We start from the raw sequence: 11055 nt of genomic DNA on the forward strand, positions 1-11055 counted from the left end.
AGATGTTCTAAAGCCAATTAATCAAACTATATCTACACAAAGATCAACTATGATTTATGAGGTCTATCCATCATGTTCAAGTGTAGTTAGTAGGACAACTCTCATCAACATCCTAAAGTTAAAATTCAACTACCAACACACCTGGCCCATTATAATCCAATTTCTACAATCCAATATACTTTTAAGTACCCTACAAACCAAAATCCAGCCCATCCCTCAAATATAAAAACCGCGTTATGGGTCCTATAACGTATCACCTACGTTACACATTTAAATTAGTACCAAAAAAACTTGACAAAATCATCACTTTTTTTCATCATCAAGGACATCAAAAATCAAACACACAGACTTTTTGCAGCTTCTCACTCTTTCTACTCTCCTTCCTCTCTACTCCAGTCTCTCAATTTTTCTCTCTCTCTCCTCTTTAATGGCGGACGCAGGTTTACAAGTTATCGACGGAACTCAGTTAAGCGCCGGAAATTTCTCACTTCCGGCAGAATTTTCCGGCGATATTGCAGGAGATCGAGTCCTTGAATTTGCTGACGCAAAAGCTTCCGATTGTCTCTATTCTCTCTCATTGCCGGAAAATTTGAAATCATCAGCTCTTCAACGGCTAAATTTCGAAGTTCGAGGTCACAAGTTTGATAGAGAGCAAGCTGATTGTCTTCTTCGAGATTATGTCGCTGCGATCGCCGATGAATTGAGAGGTATTTCGTGCTTTTCACTTTTATTCTCTTGTAGATTTAATTTTAAGTTTACTTTGAGTTCAATTTAGATTTAGATTGTTTGAAATTGATTTCCGTTTAATCTTGTTTTTAAGTTTTGGTATATAGTTTGTTTTGAATTGTTCTTCTCCTATGTCGGTGCAAATACTTTAGTAAAATGACTTTATATTTAAAAATTTTGTATTATTCTGTATAAGCGAAAGAAAGATGCTCCTAGATTGCTTGGAGAATGAGTATAAAATATCTAGATGGACTGCATTGTTGACTTCGAGATTTTTTTGTGGCATTTATTATTTGTTGAATTATTGCGCAATAAAAGAATGCTGACTGAATTGTTGCGTTGCCTGTACTGCAATCTGATTGAAAACTTCCATGCGTATTTTTGACCTTCTAGAATGAACCGCATAGTTTACTCCTTGATTTGAGGAAAACACCGTAGCCTCGAGTCCGGACTTGCAAAATAAGATTTTGGTAAATGGCTTCTTGCGTTGGCTTTTGACTTTTCAATTTGGTCGAACAGCCCAACAAAATGTTTGGTTATTGGTTTTTTGGTTGGCTGAAAAGCTGGCTTTTAAGCCAAAATAAAAAAGCTGCCTCGAACAACTTTTTGGATTGCTTTTGGCTTATTGACCCACAAACTCTCTGATAAACATCCAACAATCACAATTAATTTTGCCCAACTCTTTTGCAAACAGCGGGGTTAAACAGGCAATTTAAAAAGCCAATACATACTTCGCATTTATAGTTCGCTATATAATTCGCTATATAGTTTGCCGTACTTCCAAACTGGACAAAAATAGGCAAACACAACCATACTTCGTTTTTTTTTCCGAATCGCAGTTCACGGGGAGATTAGGGAATTATTTTAAACTATACAATAATCACTGAGATCATTAGGATGAGCCAATGTCACTAGACCGCGAATAAACTATTATATATATATATATAATATATTATATATATTATATATATATATATATATATATATATATATATATAATATATATATATTAGAGTTACATCACTTTTTCATTAGAGTTACATCACTAGACCGCATACATATATATATATATATATACATATATACATACATATATAGAGCCAATGTCACTAGACCGCATAGTTATACCTTCGAAAAAACTTTGAACCAAAAAATATAATTAAATTTTTTTTTTTCTAATATTTGTTTTTGACGTTATATCACTTTTTCATTAGAGTTCCATCACTTGTTCATTATAGTTATAACGCATAAAATCCATTCTCATTTCTCATGTAAGTTTGTATTCTCATATAAACTCACTTCTATATATACATATATATACTATAATTTATCACCGAAATGGGACATCGGAAGTTAAAGAAAATGAAGACTAAATATTTGCACCTACAAAACTGTCTATTTAGTATATAAATCCCCCAGCCCCTAAGTTTTAATTAATCATGGGTCTCTAAAAGATCTAGTGCATGCATGACTGTCTCTTAATCAAACTTGGTTCAAGCACAACTCATTTGTTAAACACATGTCCAAAACTTTTTCTAGGTTGTTTAGTAAATCAGCCAAGCTTGAACACCACAAGTAAAGCTTGTTTAGTTTGTGAACAGGTCTATTATTTCATCTAATGCTCTGTTTTCTTGTTAATTTTATGCTTAATGATAATAGTTTTTTTAAAATTAAAATCTGGCATTAGTAGGATATGATCGAATTGACATTCCTTTCCTGTGTACTTTCTCTTGCATACTTGTCATTATCTTTTTTGGGCTTGTGCTACCTAACAAGTTCTAAAATTGCTTAATTTGTTAACAAGTTTGATACTTGTTCATTTAGTTAATAAACAAGTTTGAACGTAAAGGTCGAATGCTGTTGAAAATCAATCAAGTTATAATAAGTAAACACGGAAACTCTGATACTTGGCTTGGATCTACATGTGTTCATCCGTACCGGTGATAGTCCTAAACTATTTCTCCTTCTTTTCCTTGGTTATCTTTTCCATGTTTTATTTTATCTTGTTTCTCTGTTTCCATTAATGATTGAATTTTTCTTTCATGTGTTCAGATGAACCACTTATGGTATCAGTTCTGGATGGAAACACTATTCGCCTGTTTTTGGAGGATGAAGATGATTTTGCAATGTTGGCTGAGAATCTGTTCACCGACTTGGATGCAGAAGATGAAGGGAAGCTAAGCAAGAGTGAAATACGGAGTGCCTTAGTTAATATGGGAGTTGAAATGGGCGTTCCTCCTTTTTCAGGTTTGCTTTCACATACTATCTCAATACTCAGCTCAACATTTGCATTTATATTTTGCAAAGTTGCTAGATATATTTTGGTCCGATAATGGAGTCGAGGTTTACTAGCCATTTATTATGATATGATCAATTTTTCTTCTTACATCAATCTTTGTATGGATTCCTTTTATTCGCTATTGAGCGAGATGGCTTCCTTTATTACTGCTCACCCTTTTTGATTTAGATTATTGAGTGCAAACAACAATGAAAAATTTGTCAGCAATCACCAAAAAGTTATGGTTGCCTGTACTACATTGCATCATATTTTTGACATTTCAGGGTGTAGATAAATGTGGACTAACTTGCATAAATTGATTTTAGAATTCCTGATATAATATGCATTAAGTTTGACATTGAACGCTCATGTGCCTGATTGTCTTAGGTAATGCAAAGTTTGGACTATTTTGAGAATAATAGTCAAAGTTGCCATTATATCCCATTAATTTTGTTATAGTTTTCAAAGGTGTAAGGGATTTTCTTTTCTTGTTCCGTTTTTTTCACCAGTTCTGCTCTGTTCTGTGTATCTTTCAGTGATTGTTTGAACGTAGGAAATAATTTCACTAAGAAGTTCTCAATAATCAAATTCGAGGAAGATGTAATAAATATGAAGTGTGCAAAATAGTTTTGATTGCAAGAAGTTCTACCTATGCGATGCAACTTTCTACATTGGGTGCAAAGTTATGAGAAGTAAAACCTTTCATAAACGCAGTTTCTTTTTGTCAACTAACCAATTGCACAATTTTCTACTTCCCAAGAAGTTCAACCCTGATGTTCACTAGGTACGAAGCTATCTATTATCTCCAAAACATGGTGAAAGATCCAATTTAAGATGTTTTATAAAAAGGTACTAAAAATTAATAGTAGAATTTCTTTTCCCAAATATTTCAGAAAAAGTTATACTTTTTGCTTGTTTTTGTTTCTAAACCTTAGAGCTACATAGCTTGACTGAAATCATGTTGCTAGCGTTTTGTAAAATAATGTACTTGGACTATGGGATAAAGCCTTTCTATCCTTGCTCATGATATTTGAACAACATGTGTAGGAGCAAAACTTTGTTACGGAGCTATTATTAATTTGCTGAATGTGGAATGTGAAGTTAATGCTTGATATTGCATTCTTCATATCATACAAGTCATTGGATGAATTTTATTTAATGTATATTTTTTCTTCATCAACAAACCATCGAAACGGATTTCATACCAAGTCTGATTATTATTCTGTTTATGATTGATCCACAATCTCACCCATAATTTACGGACTATACATCTGTAGTTCTGTACTCTCAGCCCCATGTTTAGCTTGAAACTTTTATTGATCTCTCAGTTCCTATATTTTCTATATTGTTTTATGCGCAAATGGCATGGTGAACACACTGAAGTTTCTGTGACATAATCAAAAGGTTTTTGAAAAATGTGACATTATATTGAAACGGAAAGGAAAGGGTAATGTTAATGTTATTTAGAGATAGAAGAAGTATGAATTAGAGATCTTGTTGATTATAAAGAACCAATAGTCAGAGATGTTGAGAGAAGAGCACAAAGATCATTCTCGAGCTTTTATCCTTTAAGAAAAAAGCCAACACAAGAACAATGTTGAAGCTTGTACTAGTTATAGCCTTGTCGGCCAAGTCAACTTAGGGAGCGTCAGCGCCATCCATTTTCGATGGATTGCACTTTGTGGCCTGCACACTATTAGATCTAAACAAACAATGGGTTGAGCACTTGAAAGGAAATTAGATAAGATGAGAAACAATATTCTTGACGTCTATTGAAGAGAAGTCGGTCTAAAAGTTATATTTCTTGGGGTTCATGATGTCCTAGTCAATTTTAGTTTCGATTGGACTCATGTAACTTACATTGTCTAACCATGGCAATATAAATACATATTATCTTTCTTATAGATAAACTTTTATGGTGGCAATCATTGTACAGAGTAATGAAATATACAGGTATTTGAGCTTGGGATAAATCCTAACTAAATATTTTTGGTTATTGTTTGTAATTGGCCCTATTATGAGATTGAAATAAAGTCACTACTATGGTTTAATCTTAATGCAATGACTTTCTTTTCTCCTTCCGGTTGATTAATCAATTAAAGCTTGAAGCTTGACCAACCTTTAAGTCTTTACCAAGCAAGTAACGTTATATACCGCGTCTTGTAGAACTATATTCATCATTGCAAAGGTTTGTTGAATTGTAGCTTACAGGTCTCCTAGAGGTTAAAAAATATGCATGTCATTGTTTTAGATGAACAGATGATGAATACGTAGTGTGCTTCATCTTTTGTATGTAGTAGTTTAGAAAATTTTCATATTCCAAGTTTTGGTTATATTGCTTACTTTGATGTTGCTTTCAAAATATTGGATTTCAAGAAAAAAAAAATTAGTCCCTGAATGTTTGCTCCATTCTTTATATGGCAATTTTTTACTTTTTACTTTAACGTTGAATCCCGTATCCATCCTCCAACTTCCTCTATACTTTTTAATCATTAAAAAGTGTGCTGAAGGCTAATGCGCAAACAAAACGGGAAAGAGGAAGTAGAGTAGTTATTAACAGATTTGCATACAATTCTTCAATGGTATTCTAACTTACTGAGTGGCATCATGTATTTGATCCTTGCTTCTGCTTGTAGTACAGTATCTGTCTCACCTGGTTTTGCACTTTTGACTTCTTGTCTTTTCCATGATCACTCTTAATTTTTGTCTTGAATATTTTTTCATGTTTACTAGGATATTACCTGTTTACCAAATATGAGTTGCAATATATTCACGTGGCTTTCAGTTCAACCATGTTTAATAGAACATCTTAAGTAGAGCGAAAGGGTTCTATCTCATACTATGCAGTATCTAAACTCAAATTTCTTTTCTTTTTTTATTCCTAAGTTATTTTGTAAGCGCAGGCTAAATTTCCACGTTTTGCAATTTTTGCTGTGTTCGTAATCCCACGATCTTGTAAGGTCTTCAAAATTTCTGGTTATATTGGTTGTATTGTTGCACAGAATTTCCGATGGTATATGATATATTGAAGAAACATGGAGCTGAAGGAGAGGAGAAATTAGGCCAAGCACAATTTGCACAACTACTCCAGCCTATTTTGCAGGATATGGCAGATGCCTTGGCTCTGAAGCATGTCACTGTTGTACAAAATGTCAAGATAACAAATGGTTCTAAGCTAAAAAAGGTGGTTTTCTTTCTCCCATTGTACAGGATTTGGTACTGTTCAACAAAGATTTCACTAAAACCTGCATGCTTTTGTATACTTTTCTTTGTTGCCCATATGTGGATGTGTCGGGCAAACACCATACCTTTTAGCCAATTTCTTCTATGCTGTGTGGCCTCTTATCCTTGCACTGTAGCTGGCATTGTGAGACACCTGATTGGGATAAGGTCAATTGGCCTTGCTGGTAACATGGTGAGCTTCATCATTAAAAGAAGGGTGACAATAAGAGAGAATTGTATTAGTGCATTTATATAGTGAATCGCATAACTAGAAGGCCAACAATCATGACCAAGGCATGACACTGACCCGTGTCCTTTTCTCAAACATGTAAGGGGAACTTAGGAATGAAAAAATAACAATAAATGTAACAAACACATAATTTTGCATGATTAATGATGAAAACATTTATTATGCAATATTTGTCCCTGTTTTTTCTCCTGTCACTTCATTAAATTTGAAAACATCAATTTGATGTTATTAGACTGCCTTCTGTGTGTCACATGGGGATAAGCGGTTGTGGCACGTTGCTTCTCAATAGCATTGTCAGCTATGTTGAGAATGGATGGCCCTTGGTGTAGGAAGCTTATCTAGATGGAACGAGTATGATGTGCTTGTTTCTCCACCCTGAGAAAGTTTGTCATTTTCTACGTCATCCAAATGCCTGGTAATTGATAATGTTGAGTTGACATTACAGCTCTTGGCTGACAAGAACCAATTAGATGATGTGACCGAGAAGATATACCAGCAAGTCTGTAATTCCCAGAAAGAGCAAGGTTGTACAGAAATCATTAGGAGTTACCTCGAGGGAAACGGGAATGAGTTAGGATTACCTCCTATAGAAGCCAATGAAGCAGTTATTCTTCTGTATGATGCAACATTTTCTGACATAAATAACAAATTGCAAGCTAAGGACTTGGAGAAAAATGAACTCGGAGATCTCGTCAAGCAAATCCTTCAGACTTTTGCAGCACAGTTACAAGCCAATCCTGTGTTCCATGATTCTCTCAATTGAATCTTGTAGAGGCAAGGGTGCTTTATGGCTTTATAGTATTGTGCATGTGTGATGTTCCCCTTCGTATCGGCGGTTAAGTTTGTATTTCATGTGAATTAGCGTAGTATAATAGACTAGTTGGCTTGTTGCCACCCCCAAATCTGGAACCGTGAAACTATTATCCAGGATTTTCTGCAAGACTGCAGCAAACGGAGTGACTGACTAATATATGGTCTCCCTAGCCGCTGCGACTTTGTGAATATGGTTGCCTCTCGTTTGAACAGTCTGCCTAATATATACTATTTGTATAATGGTTGATTGAGTTTATGCATGTATATCATTGCCTTTTGTAGTTCTCCAATACTCAAACATAAGTTCAAAGAAACCAAACATCATGATTCTGCCATTCTGGGTAACATGATGAAGCAGAACTTGTAAGGTCTGATGCTACAGCAAGAAAATAACATTCTAAATATAGGGGAGAGAGAGAAATAAAAGTCTGATCTATCATTTGATGAAGAGAGATATAGAGAGAGTTGCATGTCGAATAAAGTACTGTTTTATTTATATTGTACCTGACTAAAATGATAAGTGTTTCATTTCTCTTATACTGGAGGAAGTATGAACAAATTTAAGGAGCGTAAAATAAGATCAATGACAAACAAAAATTTGGAAAATCTCTCCCTAACAAGTAGAAAACTATCAAAATTTCACCAACCCCTAATGAATATTAGCAAATACCGATACTCATAAATTCTTTGAATCATGATCTCTCTTAAGAACTCTGACTAGAAACTTATGAATCTTGTTATCTCTCTAATTTGATGAGTATATAAATGTTAATTTTAAGCCCGTTGAAATCCTAAGTAAAATTAGAATCTTGCAAAATCTAATCTAACCAGAATTAGAAAACTAACTATTTATCCTCCTAAAGCAAAAGATATATATATAGAAGTGAGTTCATATGAGAATGCATACTTACACGAAAAATGAGAATGGATTTTACCGCTATAACTCTTATGAATAAGTGATGTAACTCTAATGAAAAAGTGATGTAAGTCCAAAAAAAGAATATTACAAAAAAAAAAAAAAAAAAATTTGGGCTCAAAATTTTTTAGGGGTATAACTCTAATCTCTATTATATAAGGGAAGAGAGGAGCAATGGTGTCCTCTTTTGAAATGCCTATTTTGCCCCCCTTCCCATTCTAAATTACAAATTCACTTACAAATCAAAAGGGGCTTTAAACAAAAATACCAAAAATATAATTATAACAATCTCTCACAAGTCAACTAAAATCATAAAATTGACTTGAAATCAAAGTGTCCACTTTCTTTACAATTTATGAAGTATTGTACTTAATTCAAAAATCAACTAAAAAATTATAATATTAGAAATCATAAATAAATTCAATAAAATTTCTATTTTGTTCATAGAATTTAACTTTGAAAAGTAAAAAAAAAAACAAAAAGAATGGTGAGACACTTAAGTGACATAAACTAAACCAATCAAATTTTGCAACTAAAAACAATTAAACTTTGTATGTATAATGTTCAAAATTTGACTCTTATGCCGAAGAAAATCGAATTTCTGTTTCGAAAAAAATTCAAGCACGCATCGCGTGCAAAAAATTCTAGTAAACAAGTGTCGTAACTCTAATCCAATCGTATGGTTGAAATTCATTCTCATTTCTCATGTAAGGAGCATTCTCATGTGATCTTGCCCATATATATATATATATATATATATATATATATATATATATATATATATATATATATATATATATAGAAGTGAGTTCATATGAGAATGCTACTTATATGAGAAATGAGAATTAATTTTACACGCTATAACTCTTATGAATAACTTATGTAACTCTAATGAAAAAGTGATGTAACTCCAAAACAAAATATTTGAAGAAAAAAAATTCAAAAAAATAAATTTTTTTTTGAATTCAAAATTTTTTAGAGGGATATAACTATAATGAATAAGTGTTGTAACTCTAAACCAATCGTGTGGTTGAGATTCATCTCATTTCTCATATAAGGAGCATTCTCATGTGATCTTGCCCTCTCTCTCTCTCTCTCTCTCTCTCTCTCTCTCTCTCTCTCTCTCTCTCTCTCTCTCTCTCTCTCTCTCTCTATAATATATATATATATACATATACATATATATATATATATATATATATTATATATATATATATATATATATATATATAGGGGTGAGATTAGCTGAAAACAACTCTTAATGTGAAGACTGAAAACAAGGGTAACTTTTAACCCCTTTAGGGTAACTTTTAACACTTTTAGGGTAATTTTTGCCAGTTTTGGGGTAACTTTATTATATTAAGGGTAGTTCTATATATTTCAAGCATAACTTTATTTATTATAAGAGTAACTATTACCACTTTTAGGGTAACTTTTAGCAATTTTAGGGTAATTTTATATATATTTCAAGGATAACTTTTAGCACTTTTAGGGTACTTTATATGCTATAAGAGTAACTACTTCCACATTTAATATATATTTCAAGGGTTAACTAATCTTATATGTTAACTTTTGTTTCTAGGCATGTTTAATTTTGTTTTGTTGAGCTCATTTCTACTATTGAATTGCTTATATATCAGTTCTAAAATTATCAAAAAAATTAAATTACTCATCAAACCACATAACTCTCAAACTAGAAAAAGAAGAAATCTAAAATTATTTAACCTCAATCAATAATCAAAACAGAGATAATTCGAAACGATGAAATATGAAAACTCAAAAAAGAAAAATCGGGAAAGAACACTCAGAAATCAGAATATAGGAAAAAAGATCAAGAAGAAGAACCCTAAAATTAGAGGAAATGATGAATTTGATGATGAATTGATGACAAAGCTCTGAAAAAGGTCCACAAAAGAGAGAGAAGATGATAAAGATTCGAACGAGATATCACATATTTCACCTACTATTTTCGCTATTTTAGGAATTGATCTAAGCTCATGTCTCTCTTTCCTCTCGATCCACCTGTTGTCGTTGAAGTGTTTCGTGGTACACCTACTTCCGATCCCCGCGTGTTGGCGTTGTTCATGCCGCCTTGTGGTGGTCCGGCAAAGTAATAAAGGGAATTTCCCTTCCCTGTGTTGTGTGTGTTGCGTTGTTGTTGTTGTTGGTGGTGGTGGTGGTGGTGGTGTTGCTGGAGTTGTTGTTTTGGGATGCATCAGTAGAATAGCAGAGGAGTAAAGAGAGAAGTAGAGATGCAAAGGTTACTTAGGTGAGAGAGAATGCACGGGGGAGTGTAGTAGATCGAGATGCGAGAACCATCCGATTAGAAATCAACACTCCAGATCTTTTGTTTTCAGTTTTCAGATTAAGACGTGTTTTCACATGATCCTAGTCTTATATATATATATAGGGGCAAGATCACATGAGAATGCTTCTTACATGAGAAATGAGAATGAATCTCAACCACACGATTGGATTAGAGTTACAACACTTGTTCATTAGAGTTATACTTCCTTAAAAAAATTTGAGCCCAACAAAAAAAAAATTCGAGTTTTTTTTTCTCTAATATTCTTTTTTTTGGAGTTACATCACTTATTCATAAGAGTTATACTACCTCCGTTTCTTTTTAATTGTTACACTTACACTTTTCACGCATGCCGATGCACTACTTTGAGCCTTTATATTTCTAATTTTGTATTTGTAAAAAATATAAAAACTACATATTAATAAAATACATACTAATACGAATCTAACAAGATCCTACATGACTATGTTTTTATTCACGTATAAATCACAAATGAGGGTCAAAGTGCAATTTGTGAATAGTGTAAAATGTCAAAGTGTAACAAT

General features: G+C 33.0%; 1 protein-coding gene across 1 annotated transcript; it reads left to right on the plus strand.

Annotated features, from left to right (window-relative positions):
- Positions 1-271: 271 nt before the first annotated feature.
- Positions 272-7540, plus strand: LOC104890909 (hypothetical protein). Its single transcript, XM_010676525.4, has 4 exons — positions 272-707; positions 2779-2973; positions 6007-6188; positions 6922-7540. The coding sequence occupies exons 1-4, from the start codon at positions 428-430 to the stop codon at positions 7237-7239; spliced, it is 975 nt and encodes a 324-aa protein (XP_010674827.1). The 5' UTR covers positions 272-427; the 3' UTR covers positions 7240-7540.
- The last annotated feature ends 3515 nt before the right edge of the window (positions 7541-11055 follow it).

This window comes from Beta vulgaris, chromosome 4 (genome assembly GCF_026745355.1).
Source record: "Beta vulgaris subsp. vulgaris cultivar EL10 chromosome 4, EL10.2, whole genome shotgun sequence".
NCBI lineage: Eukaryota > Viridiplantae > Streptophyta > Magnoliopsida > Caryophyllales > Amaranthaceae > Beta > Beta vulgaris.

Coding starts and splice junctions, on each gene's coding strand:
- LOC104890909 (XM_010676525.4), top strand. CDS start 428: ATGGCGGACGCAGGTTTACAAGTTATCGACGGAACTCAGTTAAGCGCC. Junction 708..2,778: donor GATCGCCGATGAATTGAGAG/GTATTTCGTGCT, acceptor TCATGTGTTCAG/ATGAACCACTTATGGTATCA. Junction 6,189..6,921: donor ATGGTTCTAAGCTAAAAAAG/GTGGTTTTCTTT, acceptor TTGACATTACAG/CTCTTGGCTGACAAGAACCA.